Source organism: Podarcis cretensis (assembly GCF_951804945.1).
Source record: "Podarcis cretensis genome assembly, chromosome: 6".
Taxonomy (NCBI): Eukaryota; Metazoa; Chordata; class Lepidosauria; order Squamata; family Lacertidae; genus Podarcis; species Podarcis cretensis.
Window position 1 is genome coordinate 64,892,331 of NC_137175.1, and position 16,315 is coordinate 64,908,645.

Consider the following 16,315-nt stretch of genomic DNA (forward strand, 5'->3'; position numbering starts at 1 on the left):
CCCAAATTAAAAAAAAAAAGTTTTATTAAAAACACTGCATCTGTATTTGGACAACAGCACAAACACCTTTGTCAGTTATCTGTTCAGTTTTTAGCATCAGAGCAAGCAATGTGCGGCCTCTGAAAGTGCATTAGAAGGTCATGCGTGGACTGTAGCCATATAACTTTTACTCAGAGTCGACCCACTGAAATTCTTAGTTCTATGTGATGAACATTGGTTTCAACTCCTTGTTTCCTTTTCTCAATTTTGGCAGCAAGCGATTTGCCCAGAGCAACCTTTGCCAACCTGATGCATTCAAGTTGTTTGGGAGCACAAGTCCCACTGTGGCTGGAGCTGCGAGAAGCTGTAGTCGAAAACAGCTGAAACGCACCAGCGTTTCGGAAAGGCTGGCTTAGAGACTATAAAATACACAAATTATCATACTGCATTGGACTAAGGCATGCAGGCTTTGGGGCTATACAGAACTATTAACCATAGTTCTTAGAAATAGACTATTGTATTTATGGGAATAGTACAAGTTAAAGCAGATTGTTACTCTCTCAAACATTGTGAGCATTGTGCCTGTGTTGCAAAACACACATGGTTTCTTAATAGGTATCAGAGAAGAGAATATTACCAAACAAATCTTTAATTCCCAGTAATCGTTTTTCTTGTGCAATTAAGCTGCAAAGGCCACATTCTTATAGGTGTCTAAGCTTTGCTTATATGGAACTATAAAGTGTGGTAGGTCTGCCATAAAGAATATGACTTGAAAGCGTAAAGGACTCAGGTAAAACATACCTGAAAATTATTTTCTTTGTTCCCGTTTGCCTTCCTATGTTATTTTCCAAAAATACTTTGAAGCCAATTCTGTGAAACACTGTTCTAACCTTGAAGAAATGCTCAGTAGGGCTGAAAACATTAGTTAGCTGCTGTATGATGGCTCTTGCAACTTAATTAACATTAATTAAATTTGGCGGAAGTGAATGAGTCTCTGATACAAAAGGCACTGAAGGCATGTGTTGCAAGTGTAGCCAAAGGCTATAAAATGGTAGGGATCATGAAGAGAGGATGGGAATGGGCATATTAAATTATCAGGAATACTGGCACATTCCATAGGAAATATCTGTCACACATAAAAAGATAGCAAATAGTGGCTTAGAAGGATTGACAGACTCAGGGCTAAGTCAGCATTAAGAAAAAAGGGATAAACCTATCAAACTTTCACATGGAAATGAAGGTATCTAAAAACCCAGTATGATAGCTACAGCCAATGTGTGATGAAAAATAACCCATGTCAGAAAAGACTCAGAATAAGCAGGTTACCTCACAATTATTGCAATAACTCAGAGCATCTTTGGTTTTTAGAACTGCCCCATAATAAATTATGCTGTTACAATTTGGGGCCTTCCATTTACCACTGCAGCCTTTAAACATTGCTCATACTACGATAATATAAATTCAGTGTTAAGCGTCAGAAAAGGTACTCCATATAGTCTTCCATTTGCTACGATATTTAACTCCTTAAGTGCAATTCTGCGTTTAGTTCCTAAACTTGCAGGTCCTTCTGCTACGATTCAATTTCAATGCACTTTCTGAAACACCCTTCCGAACAAAACACAAATAGAGTACCAACATTATGTCATTTTATTCAACAAGCTTCCTCTGACAGATATTTTAAAAATATAAAATCAATTAAATATTGACAGATACATGCTGTAAACACAAAACATTTACAACAGATAAACATAAAAAGAAAAGGAGAGGTGAGATGAAAAGAATCTGGGCAGTGTAGTCTTACTACAACACACAATGGATTGGATTCAGAGTAACCTTAGTTGTACTTAGGTCCCACTTAAATTATATTAGTGATGACTTAAGATTTCCCCTGAAAACTAGTTGAATTTAACCCTTGCCAAAGGCCGGTGGGGGAAAGGGGATAGGATGGAAGTGTGGCTTTGCCACTGGGAAAGTGCTCTGCTGACTGGACATCCCATCTGCCTTAGAGGCCCCTCTAAGCCCCCAGGAGCCATGGAAGCAGTACGGCCATTGTTTTTCCCATCTGTGGTGGGATCAACTGGGGGTGACATTTGAGCCACTGCAGTCAATCCCCTTCGCTTGTACAGTCAACATACTGGGCTACCTACTGATGCAGTCCTGAACCTGCCATAATTAATTTCCCTCCCATTGAAACAGGCGGGAGGAAAGGTTTTAAAAACAACCAACCCTGTCAGTATGGAAGGGTGATGGCGGTAGCAACACCTTCCAACTCCCAACAAGGCCAGAGCAAGCTGGTAGGGATTTGGAAGTGGAGATTGCCTGCTACTTAACTCTCCGCCTCATCCCACTTAGGATTGCTCTTCTCGCCTGGATCCAATTTACTGGCCTAAATGGAAAGAAAGAGAACCAAGACAGCATGGGAGGAAAACCTCAACACAAATAATGGGACCAGTGACCCATTAACCACGTATTTCCAAATATTCCAGGACTACGAATGCAACACACTTTGAACCATTGCAAGCAAGGCTTTTAATTACTTCTTTATGGCCGTTGAAGCCTTTTTCTATGAAAGGCTGGATTTGTGCAAAGATGATCAGCTTTACAATCGCTCTTTTCTGTTTAACACTGACACATGTTCCATGCCTCCTTTTTCTCCTGCCTCTTCTTGGTCAACAGCGGACCTTGCAAAGTTTCAAGACAACAGACGACCAACATACACGGTAAGTGCAAATTGAAAAGTAAAAGCTGTCTAATCAAATTGCTTGCACACCTATTGCTTTCACTCAAAAAATAATAAAATATTCTCTACTTTTCTACTTACAATTTCTAAAAAAAATGCAGTACTTCTTGAAAATTAACACACACACCAGCTTACTGAGGTAAAAGTATGCCCCCATTTCTTGGAATGGGTTATAGCATGCATTCTCAATTCTACTAACTCCACCATCTCTTTCTTTTTGGCTATTGGTATCTGTACATTTTTGGTTACCCTTCATTTCACCCAACTCCACTCACACACAAATATTATCTATTTACATTGGTTGGTTTCTTTTGTAAACATCGATGTCGTCATTTCCAGACTTTAGGTATGACAAGGGAACCCTGGGACCCAACCTATTTTAGCACAGTTCAACAAATTCACATTTTTGTATACTCGCTCACTTAAATGTGGCTAATATTTGTTTTCCAAGCAAAATGGCTTTACAAACATCAAATTCGTCAAAAGACATAAAATTAACTTCTCAGGGTACGAAGCTTTGGCTTTCGCAGGCTGAGCATTGGCTGCTTAATTGTGGGCCTGTCTTCAAACAGGATGGCTTCACTTTCTGTGGTTGGAAATCTGTTTCGATAGATCTCAGGATACTCTTTCTGAAACTGAGGAACAAGATGCCATGTTAGTCATACTGAAGTTACAAAAAACGAACACAGTGCTACAACCAAGTAATAATTCTTATAAAGACGGGGTGAGCAGGGAGGTGGCCAAGTTTGTTTTATTTTCTATTTATTTTATTTATTCAATTTTAACATTCTACTTTGCTACAAAATAGTGGCTTAAGACTTCTTGCTATCCAGAATGAAACAATTATTTCACTGGCAACCAGCTAGCTACAGAGTAGGAACTTTAAAATGTACTTTTGGCTGAATTTAAGAAACAATTCAAGCCCAACAAAGTCTCCATTACTACAAGAGAGAACAGAGAATAGTAACAGCAACTTGGTGATTTAAAAGCTGCTTGCTTTAGAGCTGGACTCCAGTCATAAGACTTAGAAATTCTGGGACAAGTACAATTTTGTGTAGGGGGTTTGTCCAGGAAAAAAACAAACTCAAAGGTTTTTGCAGAAGAACAGAAATCCTCTGTATTAAGCTTCCAAAGATATTGTACTTTACCCAAAAGTAGATTACAGTAAATTGTGTGTCAGGTGACCTTGAATAAACCAAACTAAACACTTACTGAGGGGGGGAGGGGAACCCCTACTTATTCAACCTAGCATGCACTTTTTCATAACAATTGCAGGGGTGTTCTGTGTCATTTTAGAGTACTACTAATATCAAAGCAGAGGCCAACTGCAAAAGCAGCATGTCCACCATTAACCCTTTAAGCCCGAAATCCTTTGCATACTAATTGGAGAGCAAATCATATGGGACAGTGGCATTTATTTCCAAGCCAACATGCCTAGGATTCGGCTGGTGAAGGAGGGATAAATCTCTACTGCAGACTTGCTCTTGATCCATTAAAAAAATGAAAAGAATCCCCCCCACCAGCACACACCCCTAGTTTGCAAAATGCATTGCCATTCAGCCAGACATCTTGAGGTGGGCTAGATATGATTCTGCATACTGTAGCTAGGGATTTCAATCCCATAAAAGAATGTCATGTCCTCCCATTACAGAGTTACAACACAGTCGTATTTGCACTTGCAAAGCAGCTGGCACAACGAACACTGTAGCGCTAGAAAGTCCCTGTTCATCACAGCTGGGATGGGGGTGAATTTTGGAGGTCGAGAAGAGCAGCCACCTACACCTCAGCAGAAGTTCTGGTGTACTATAGGGACATCTGCTTAACACAGAAGTGCCTAAGCAGAATGCTAATTAGCAGCAAGATTAAAGTAGCAACCTGGGCCAGAGCTGTTATATCTTTGCCCGACTTGCCAGACCTAAACCTTTGCGGTACAAGCCTTGTTTTCACCACTACAGCAGAAGAGGCAGCAGTGATGGGGTTGTAGCAGGCTTCAGAAACAGATGCAGCTTTTTTAAAAGGAAAAAGAAAAGATGCCGCTGAACAGATCCCTTTGTTCTTCACACTGCAAGCACCCATTTTCAGGCAGACAATTTTCATCTAAATGAGATTGCCAGAGGCAACTTAACTGCCAGTTCTGAAAACTAAATAGCTACCTGCTTCACAAATAATGTTGATGCAGGTTTAACATCTTCTATTACCTGCTTAAGCTTCTTCTTCTTGTCTTTCACACTTAATTTTCTGTCCTTAATGACGCTTTCCAGAAGCTCAGCAACTGCTGCCTGAGAGGTGAAAATCTTTTGTGCATCAAATTCCTGAGAAGTTATCCTCTCGCAGTAGGAGTAAGTTGGAAATATGGTGCTCAGTTCTTCCCCTAGGCACTCCATCTGCAAACAAAGATAATGTCACGTTCCAGGCATTTTACACAGAGTTGGTTTAGTGCATCTGTTAAACAGCAAGTGCTCTCAGTCTGAGGCTCCCAGTTCCAATCTAAGCCAGGGATGCACTGAATGGGTTTCAAACCAGGATTCTCTCAGCCCTCTCTCTATCTGTCATATGTGGATGATGATGATGATAAAAATACCGACCTACTTATAGAGGCTGAAACTCCCAGAGGGTAAGATACCAATGAACAATGGAATCAAAGTATGATAAAAATATGACCCAATTTTCTGAAACCACAGAAGTACCCAGGGCCATTGGACTCAGAATTATAGTATAGAGAACAGTTATAGTATGAAGTAACATAATGAAAATTTGATTCCTGTCAATTAATAATCAGGTCTGGAAGTCCACGGAATTCCCTGAAGACCAAACTGAATACAGTCGTCCCTTGGTTGTAGAACGGCTTGGCTCCCGAACGCTGCAAACCTGGAAGTAAGTGTTCTGGTTTGTGAACATTTTTCGGCAGCTGAACATCCGACGCGGCTTCCTTGGCTTCTGACTGAGTGCAGGAAGCTGCTGCAGCCAATCGGAAGACCCGCCTTGGTTTTCGAACGGTACCAGGCATCAAACTGACTCCCGGAACGGATTAAGTTTGACAACCAAGGCACCGCTGTAATAGCCAGAAAGCAACCAAACGATTTCTACAGAATCTTTGCTAGGAGCCAAACTGTTACAATTGCCTGAAGATATGGGAAGAATAGTACCTCAAGGATGCAAAACATCCTTAAGTTTAAGGGGCAAGAAATGTCAAGTTCTGCATTTTAAGTAGGAGCCTTAAATAGTTAACTAATGTGTCCCAAGATCCAGGCTGAGAAAAAAGACAGCAAGCTCAGGAGTTAAGATCTCTGACTCATAAGAGTTTCTGTTTGAAGCATGAAAGGCATGCTTCAACCTTTTCCCTCACCTGAGTAGTTTTTAAAATTTCTAAGTGTTCTTGTACGGCCACTTGTAAATAAATCGGGACTTCCAGAATTTCTTGGTGATGATCCATTAGAAAGGATACTAATCTTATGGCAAGCAACTCATCAAGATCAACTTCTTCTTCACAACACAATATACATCGAGAAAATGTCTGTATCATCTGGAAACATTTAAACAAACTGGTTAGGAAACAAAAGAATTGTATTGTGGCAATTATATGGGAAAGAATGTGGTATCATGTTCCTTCCCAAGACATATCCCCTTAACAGTAACAATGGCACAGAAGGGAAGACTGATAACATTGGAAGCCTAAAATTTCAGTTGTACAATGGAACAACTTAAGAAAAAATGGGAAAGCAACGCATCTTACCAAAGACCTGGTGCCCACTGCATCATGAAGTCGTGGCATATCAACATTTTCACATATTCGAGAGATCATGCGCATCAAGAGTTGAAGTTTTCTGCGATTTGATGGAGGAAGCAATAAGCAGCAGATCTGCAGTGCTTCAATAGCAACTCTTTCTAAATGAGATTGGAGCATCTCTAGCAAATTAAAAATTGGGGACAGACATTATTCTCAGTAACTGTATCAAAAGCAGAATTAGCAATCCTGCACGTTAATTTCCCCGCATAACACAAAGTAATAGTTTTACGGTAATTGATTCTACTTCAGTTAATAAGTTAGTTATGTGCTCTATCCTAGACTTTTGTGCTAAGATCCTGAAGTCGCTTCATTTTGCTCCAGCAATACAGGTGAAGAGCAAATGAAAACGAAACGTTATTATTTTAACACCGAAGTGTGCTAAAGTCCAGTTACATAAAAACGTCTAGCTGGTTGTTTAGAAGTTTAGAGACTAGACGAGTGATTTAGCAGTCTGTGCCCAACAGCAGCTTCTCTTTTCTCTATATGTTGTTTGGAAGAGTTGCCCAGTAGCTACGCGGGTTACAAATATGCTGAATTACACAAATATAAAAGCATTGACAGAAGAGCACACACACTTGGCATTAGCATGCACTACAGAAAATACTGGTGCTTGCATGGCAAAATATTAGTTTTTAAAAATTACTGAACCTCAAAGGCCCTAGGAACCGTTGTGACAAATCTTGTTGAATACGTTTAGTCATTTAAAATCTTGGGGTTTGTGCAAAGGGGGGAAAAAAGGCAGAAAAACAAACTAGTTAGTAAATATAAATAAATAAATCCCATGCTCAGGAAAGCAATCTTACTTGTGCCAGTCAACATAAGGGTGCTGGGGGGAAGCGTGTTTTCTGAAAGCTGTGTTGCACTTTTGCAGAGTCTCTTACTGATGGCCATATCAGAATTCCCAGGTTTATTTCCTATTTTAGTAACCAGTGTAGTGGTGCTTTGGGTTTTTTGGCCCAGATGGCCCAAAGGATGTGGTTTCACCGTGATCTCTGCAACTGGAACATGGGCACTACACCAGCTAGAGCTGCTATTTCCACGTAAACTACGAGATCTGCAAAGTTGCTTTGATTTGTAGTTACCACTAGATAGCTCTTGGTCTGGAATACTTGCTGCGGAAACTCTCTTGAAGCCACATGTTTCTTTTGGGCCAGCGACATCTGAACAAAGATCCAAGAAACAGTCTGAATTACGTGCAGAGTGAAACAGCTGGTCTCCATTACTTGCAAACGGTATATGAACTCCAGTTTCAGAAAGTGTTTTTAGTCCGTCTTTACTACACTTGCCTGAGGCGGTATCTGCAATTCCTTCCAAAGAGTAACACCTCGCCTTAAGTTTGAGAGGCACAGCTTGTTCATTTTTCAGTCTTGAAAGATCCTGACAACTCCCACCTGCTAGTTCATGAACGGTGGCATGTTCACAAGGCAAACTATCATGTTGCAACTTTTTATCATGTCCCTTTTCAGCTGTACACTTTACAGAAACTGTTTTGGAAGCCTCAGCTTTGTCCTTTTCGCCAGTCTTGAGCAAACTTAGCAGAAGGCATTCGGTTGACTTGAAAGAGTTTAAGGGTGGAGTTTTTGAAAGAGTCAAGTCATTCCGTGCACTAGATTTTCCACTGGATCTATTTGGAACTGCGATGTAGCCACACAAAACTATCAGAAAATGAAATACAAGTTCAGATGCAGGCGATGTGACAGGACAACAAGACAAGCAATGCAAGTCAGGAAAGTTAAGTCAGAAATGTTAGTCACGTTGAAGAGAACACTTGCTCAGTCAGAGGATATTCAAAAACATAAGTGCAACAGATAGCTCAGATATGCAAGACTAAGGACACATAACAAGCCAGTCTGTGTTCAGCATTCAGTGCAAAGACTAAGAACAGAAAACCAAGTTGTTAAAATTTATAATAAATTACTTGTCCTATTAAGGCAGCCAGAGTTCACTCTGAAAATAAGTGATTTCTAAGTGAAAACCAAGTGATTTCGCTCAGACACATGGCGTCCTAGTCCATCTTCTCAAATGCCCATTAAAGTTTGAGGTGCCTCAGAACTAGAGGAATACGTACCCAGTATATTCACAAATAACTCATAGTACTGAAATGTAAGCAAAGGTTGAGGAAGACTAAGAAAATAGTCGGCAACTGTTTTGAATACATCTCGTTCAAAGCCCATGTACATTGGCTGGCTCGTGCCATTGCTTCTAGGCCCTAAAATACAAAAGGAAATAAATCTCAGCAACATTGAACTTGACTCTTCAAAAATTTACAACGCGAAACAGCACAAAGAGCTGTGTGTGTGTGTGTGTGTGTGCGTGTGAGTGAGAGAGAGAGAGAGAGAGAGAGAGAGAGAGAGAGAGAGAGATCTTATGGGGCAGAGGACTCCAACCCCCTTTATGGTAGGGGTTAGCAGGCAGGATCTCCAGCAGTAGAAAGCTCAGAAACAGGCATTCTGAAAGGGGAGCCAGCCTAGGATTGGGCCCAATTGCTGCAGCTGGTACAGGGATGGGGTACAAGCCTCCCCCCCCATTCTGTATTCAGTGAGTGGCTGGTGTGTGGATGTGGCAGCCCCTCTGCTGCTCTGAAAAGCCCTGACTGCAGGAGTTAGGATTTCGGCCATAACCATCATTATACATAATAATGCAAATGGAATTATCTTCCTGAGTGGCAAAAATAAAGTTAGTTAGTTATTCTGGCTGGGGTATGGTGGTGGATGGACCGCTGACAAGACGTAACACAGCAATTCTTTTAAGAACTGCCATTGTACAGATCAGGCACAAATTTGTGGTGCATTTATGGAATTACAGTGTTACTATTTTGCTCTTTTTTTTGGCCTTAATTTCACTTATCTCATAAAATATTCTAAAAATCAGATTATTGGAAGCCCAGAATAAATAAGAGCCCAGCAGATGTCACCAATATAGTATTGGCATTTCTATTCTGTTTTCCATTTCTATTTCAGCACCTGACATTTCAAACAATGTGTGTCTAACTTACAGTTTGCCAAGCACTTCATAGCTGACAGTACCCAGTGAGGGAGGTCTTCTGCAAGGAAAGGGGTAGAGGAAGGAAGAGACAAATTGACCAGTTCCCATTATTATTCTTAAGAGCAGACTTCACATATGCTTTCTATTTGTCCTGTTTCATCCATCATCTAAGGGCATATTCTGGAAGATATAACATCTCACTTTAACCCACATGCTACCCATGAGACATAGCTGGGAATTAGAACAAGAGTTACCAGCTGCTCAAGGTCACAATCTAAAAAAGCTTCATGGTTAATTTTCTAGTCACTGCATCACACTAGCTAACCCTTAGCTGACATAACCGGTTTTAAAACATGTAGTTTGAGAAGAAGGAAAAGTTCTAGACTTCCCCTTTGCTCCTTCTTCCCTTGTGCTAGGTTGTGATAATGAAGCATGTTTACATTGAAGTTCTGCTGAAATTATTATGATTGCATTTATCACCCGCCTTTCACTAGCACATCCCAGGGCGGGTTACAATTAAAAACTTGAAACAGTTAAAACAGATCACAATCACACAAAACAGGGGGCGGGGCTCTGAAAACAAACGTCTCAGGTGTCAAAGGTCAGGCACATCTTCAAAATTCACTGAAAGCGGAATAGTGAAGAAGCCAGGCACCGCCCCCCCCATGGGGAGGGAATTCCACAACTTAGGGCTTCCACAGAGAATGCCCTCTCCCAGGGCACCCCGGAAACTTCTGAGGGAGGGGAAACTACCAAGAGATCCCCCTCTGCTGATCTTAGCATCTGGGAGGGACTGTAGGAAAGAAGGCATATATCTTTCAAATTACTGAGGGCTTTATTAATTAATTATTAGATTTTAATTATTAGATTTTAATGCCAATGTTAAATTACCAGACAGGAGAAATGCTGCACTTTCCATAATATTTGAAGGGGGGTGGGGTGGAAATCAGGTTTTCAAATAATTGTACAGGACTTGCCTGATTTGTCTTGCAGAAGAACAACGCCACGTTTACTTGTATTAGTCATGTTGTATATTATGTACCGAGGAACTATTTGTGCAGGGTGCAATACTTCGTTGAGTGATGGCATGCCTAAAATAGTTTGCAAACTGCAAGGAGGAAAAAAAACACAACACCAGATAATTCCAGAACTGAGCACATCACTTTCGGGGGTCTCTAAAGAAAACAGGCTTGCAAAAGGATTCAATATATATTGATGTTCAAACATCTCTGAAATGATAAGCATATCGTTTTACTGTGTTCTTAATGTTACTGCCTTCAAATCAAAACCAAGCTTTCATGAAAACTTCACCACTGGGTGATCACAGTAAATAAATCATAGTATAGGGGAAGAGGGGTGGCCATGTAAATCCACTTTAGTGCCTAGTTCGAAATGAATTTTCCTGTGGTGTCTAAGGCATCATAATAAGCAAGGATAAATCTGTTAAGTGCAGACAGGTAAAGGACAAGGACACTAGAGACCGGGCATCTTCAAAAGTCCAACAGAAGTTCCATGAAGTATCACAAAAGCCGTGTTCATAAGTAATGCTTAACTATGATTTACCACTATTTGCATGAGCTGCTGTGAGTTTTGGGCTCACACACTCCTCCCTCTGCTCATTATCAGCTATGCAGCCAGGAGGAGTTTGGCTGAGTTTAGTTTTGGTTTTCACAAAACCTGGCTTGGTATTACATATGAACCAGAGATGGAGTAAAGCAAACTTTAGTTAGTTAAACAAGCTATCTTCATTACCCATTAAAAATAGGTTTTAAAAGAAATTAACCAGAGGAGCTTATCATTAAAATATAAACAGGGCCAGAGACAAAGCACACACATTCTTCCCTAGAAGAAATAACTCTTCTTCCCAGCTTAAGCTACTACAATAATCCATGCACTTTTTATGTTTTAGTAGGACCAGTGCTCTTTAGAAATGCTAATATTTTAATTCAATTTGGTGTATAAGCTTGCTAAGCTCAAAGTTTCCAGTACAGTGGTACCTTGGAAGTCAAATGGAATCCGTTCCGGAAGTCCGTTTGACTTCCAAAACGTTTGAGAACCAAGGCGCAGCTTCCAATTGGCTGCAGGAAACTCCTGCAGCCAATCGGAAGCTGCGCCAGATGTTTGGTTTCCAAAGAATGTTCGAAAACCGGAACAATCACTTCTGGTTTTCGATCGTTCGGGAGCCGAAACGTTTGACTCCCAAGGCATTTGAAAAACCAAGGTACGACTGTACTCAAAATGCTCTGCCAGCAATAAAGTATACAACTTAAAAGGAGGCTTCTCCCAACAAAATGCTTTGAGAACCTCAGCTGACCATCAGGACACTACAATGATCTTTGCCCAAGAAGTTAACAATTCTATCCTTAGGCACATTGGGAAATGAGAGGAGTGAAGAAGACCATTTGTCACTCACTGTATCACAACCGTGTTTCTCCAAACTTCGTCTATGTCTGCTTGGGTTATTTGTCTGATGCACATATTTTTCCTGTCCTCTTCCATCATTTCACTTTTCACATTTTCTGTGTTCTCCTACAAAGGAGCCATAATAAAAAGGCATTATAAATATGTATAGTCAAGACTTTTACTCAAGAGTTTGGAGACAGTCATACTGTCTCATAACAACCATTCTCCTCCCCATCCTTCCAGGAGTCTGGAAGCCAGAAGACCGCTAATGGATGTTCCCACAATTGCTCATCAGTTAGCTGTTCCCACAATGTTTACAGCAATCTTGCAACACCATAACGTAGTAGTGGGCAACTTGTAGCTTTCCCAGATGCTGTTGGACTACTGTGTTCATCAGCTCCAGCCAGCATGGTCATTGGTCTGGAGTTGGGTTCAAATTCCCACAGCCATGAAGCTCACTGGGTGACCTTGGGTCAGTTGCCATCTCTTAGCTTAGCCTACATCACAGGGTTGTTGTGAGGATAAAACGGAGAAGAGGGGAACCATGTATGCTGCTACACTGAGCTCCTTGGAGAAAGACAGAAATCTAATAAATAAATACTCAGAAGCAGGTCTGTGTTCCATGGGTTTACTCTCAGGTAAGTGTGCATAATGAGTCATAGAATCAGAGTTAGAAATAACCTATTACCTTACATTCCCGGAATTCATATTTTTTGGGTGTTCTTCTGGAGAAATGTGGTAACTTAAATGTCCTTTCTGTCTGTTTAGAAATATTATCTGTGCTCTCACTCAACGGATACCGACGTGGCAGAATTTTCACTGGGGAAACTGAAGGAAACCTGTAATTTTAAAACACAAAAGCTCAACATTGAACAGTAGAGTCACAGACTATTTTGAAACACAGTTTGCATTTCAAAGTATTTGGGAAAGTGTTCATCACTCAAAAACATTTACAGTATAAAAGTCAACAATTTTCATTAAGGTAATGGATACATGTCACATACAAGTACTGAAACGTAAGAAGATGAATTCTTTCGTTGTATGAACAGGATAAAGTAAGCCCAGTTTCCCAAGCAGTTTGGCACAAGCCTAGTGCATATTATATCATACTACTAGATGCTGATCTTATGTTACAGCTAATTTTCAATTCCATGTTACTCAAAGGTGGAAACTGAATAAATTAAAACCTCATTATTTTTGGTAGTAACACATGAAACAGGGGAAATCAAAAGGACTTTTGCATGCAGTCAACCCATTTTTCCAAGTTCTATCAATATGGTTATATATTACCTGAACAAGTTATGGTTGTCATCTAGATTCTCTGAGCCCCATCTTCCTTTTATATCCTCTATCACATGATTTTTGAGAAATTTCCTTAACAGCTGAATAGTTTGCTGCCTAGTAACTTCTGGACCAAAATTACTGTTATTCTTCAGTAATTCATGAAGCCAGTCGATTGCTTCTGTTGCAGTAAAACAATTCCCATATTTTTTGAAGTGTTGCCTGTGTTTCCTTCGTGGCATTTCTGCCCGAAAATATTTAGTAACTTCATTCCACTACAAGGCAGAAGTGAAATTTAGGTTTTAAAAAACAACAAGAATAAGCTAAGCAGAAGCTGCAGTTTGGAATTGGTAATGAAACAATAAGTTATCCATCACATAATGCACCAGCGCCCAAATATACCACAAACCCTGTGCTGTTTATCAAGGAATTAATGCATGTCAGAATCCTCATTTCAGCCATAATGGCAATTGAAAATGTAGTAACATTCCTCCTTAGCTAGAAGGGTATTAACAAAGGGCTGATTACACATGGCAGTGCTGTGAAGTGTGGAATCTGCAGGTGTGCAAAGGAGGAGTCATATGATCACTCCACGGCTTCCTCAATATAGGCAAATGTTTTGTCCTGCCACCACGAATCACATATTCATTAACCACTAAACATATTCAAGGCCCCTTAAGAGCAGTTAGCACCTGTCAATGCATACTTACAGGTGTTAATCCACAGATTCTAACGTGGAGTAGTAACCACTTTGTGTATGATGTTAAACATGCACTTCTAGGCAAAAGGGCAAACCAAATTAAAAATACCAGCTTGACCAGTGTGGAACTGGATAATTTTCTAAACATCTTTCGTGGCCCTAAATAGAAACCACTTCTGGGTAGTGCTGCATGTAGCAATCACACATGGAGGACTTTACACGCCATGTCCACGGGGAATCAATAAACTGTGACCCTCCATATCTTATTGGACTACAACTCCCATTATCCCCAACCACTTGTCATGCTGGCTGGGACCGCACAATCCAATATCATCTGGGGGATCACAATTTCCCCATCCCTGGTGTCCTTGGGCAAAGAAGCCAGTTGCTGCTTACTAGCATGTGGACAAGGAAGAGAAAAACCTCTGCATGCCATGACTGTAGCGTGCAAAAAGAAATTAAAACAAACCACATCCCTGATGGCTTTAAAACTGGTAGAACCCCACCCCCACCCCACAAACTGCCCCCACCCCCTGCCCAGTCTGAAGGTTTTCTCTATTTTCTTTGGGTTTAATTTTGTTTCATTGTGTGTTTTTTATTGGTTTCAAGCACCTGGAAAGGATTGGGGGGGGGGAAGAGAAGCTCTTTCGGGCCCCCAAAAGGCAACCTTAAAAAAGAAAAAGTTCTTATTAAAGAACAAAACAGACACGAAGACAAGCAGACACGCGAACTGTGTCACGTGTGAAGCCGCCCCAACCGCGCACTCCGGGCTTGCTAGCTAATGCGCCGCTCTGCATTCATCGCTCCGGGGCGAGTCCCTCCCTCGCCGCTTTCTCCGCCCCGCTTACTAGCTTGGTGGCTCGGTAGGGACCCGGAGACACCACCCGGCCCTCCATGGCGCGCCCGGACCGAGCGAGGCGAAGGCGATGGCGAGCGACGCCAAGCAGGAGGGCAACTGCTACCGGACGGTTTGAACGGCGCCCCGGAGCCTCTGATTGGAGGAGCACGAGGTCATGTGACGCGCGCGCACGCACGCGAAGGGCGGAAGGAAGGTGTGTTCTCACCAGGAAAGGAGGCAGGAGGTGGTTAATGGGCGCAGTTCCCGATTTTTCCCCTGTCAAGGAGGACTAGATAGCATTATAGGGCGGACGCGGGTGGCGTTTACCGGCCGATTTGTACAAGGGAGGGAAAATCTGGTGTGCTGAACTGGGGATAGGGTGGGCTGGAGTGAGATTATGGAGCTTTTCTCCACCGTCTCTTTTCAGTTCCAGCGGCCAGGAATCGATTCTGTTTGCATGCCGCCTTTCCATCGTTAAAGCCACTCTCAAGGGCGGCTTGCAACCTGAAAAATAAAATTGCACAACTACAAACGTAGCAAACAGTCATGGACAATAAATAAAACATCAAAAAGTAAACAAACAAGCAAATGGGAAAAAAATGCCACATAAATAATAAGATCTAAGATAAAGATGCAAAAAAGAGAGAATCAGTAGCAACACACACACACAAACGAATAGAAACATAACCACCCTCCCTCCCCCTCTTTTCTTCATAACCTTACATGTTATGTATCATTAATGTCTCATAACAAATGCAACTGAATTGTAGAAATCATAACTTGAAGAAAGAGACACCACAGTTTTTGTATACTTAAATCTTAATAAAAAACACCACCACCTCAACACCAAGGCAGTGCCCTAGCCCAAGAACCTGCTGAACAGCCTCAGCTTTTGTAGCTGGAGTCAGTCAAGGCCCCACCCTCCCAAACCAGGTGGAAAAGGCTAGCCAAGTACTGTAAGGAGCAGGTCTTCCAGGACTCAGACAATCCTGGATAGTTTCTCTATGTGTATGTTCAGTTTATACAAAGAGCCAAGTGCCTTCTGCTGTGGAAATGTCCCCCTGATGCCGTAGGTGGGTTTGCTTTTTATTCTAGGGTTCATTGTTGAACTTCCGGGGTCCCTCACCTTCACAAGGCGTTTGCAGAAAAGGAACGGTGGAGTGTGATGGATGCAGAAGATGGTAACAGAGACACTATCCGGAAATTTTCAGTTTTTATGTTGTTGCAAACCGCTTTGATGTATTTTTTTAAAGATACAGTGGTGTATAGATATTTTTTATAAGCAAACAAATAAATAAAATAGAAATGGGAGTCCCTGGACTGCAGAAGGTACAACAATGAGACAAGGAAGAGCTCAGGCCAGGGGACAAACTAGGCTTTATTTCATCTGGATCAAATACCCAGTTTGGCATCCCCCGCACACATTTGCACATTTGCACAGACACACACACACACACAGACTTAGAGCCTCAATGGCTGCCCTCTGGAGGCTTCACCCGGGACAAAAAAAAGCTTAGCACCCAAATATGAGCCACACCTGGGGTAGATGGAAAACACAATAACTGCCACTTTCACAGATTTTCTGTATCAAATTAAGAAACT

General features: G+C 41.4%; 1 protein-coding gene across 1 annotated transcript; it reads right to left on the reverse strand.

Moving 5' to 3' along the window:
* Window positions 1–1,608: 1,608 nt before the first annotated feature.
* On the reverse strand, window positions 1,609–14,852 carry DEPDC1 (DEP domain containing 1). The gene is made up of 12 exons (XM_079982019.1): window positions 14,724–14,852; window positions 13,185–13,450; window positions 12,583–12,733; window positions 11,905–12,020; window positions 10,469–10,599; window positions 9,502–9,549; window positions 8,575–8,715; window positions 7,310–8,161; window positions 6,453–6,625; window positions 6,066–6,242; window positions 4,918–5,103; window positions 1,609–3,354 (listed from the first exon to the last, which is right to left on the reverse strand). Exons 1-12 carry the CDS (start codon window positions 14,769–14,771, stop codon window positions 3,214–3,216), a joined length of 2,430 nt encoding a protein of 809 aa, XP_079838145.1. The 5' UTR covers window positions 14,772–14,852; the 3' UTR covers window positions 1,609–3,213.
* Window positions 14,853–16,315: the final 1,463 nt, after the last annotated feature.

Bases quoted from the DNA above. Each gene is read 5' to 3' on its own strand.
- DEPDC1 (XM_079982019.1), bottom strand. From the start codon at position 14,771: ATGGAGGGCCGGGTGGTGTCTCCGGGTCCCTACCGAGCCACCAAGCTA. The intron at 13,451-14,723 runs GTAAGCGGGGCG...TCTGCCTTGTAG, and splicing joins CCTACCGAGCCACCAAGCTA to TGGAATGAAGTTACTAAATA. The intron at 12,021-12,582 runs GTAATAGGTTAT...GCTCCTTTGTAG, and splicing joins ATGAATTCCGGGAATGTAAG to GAGAACACAGAAAATGTGAA.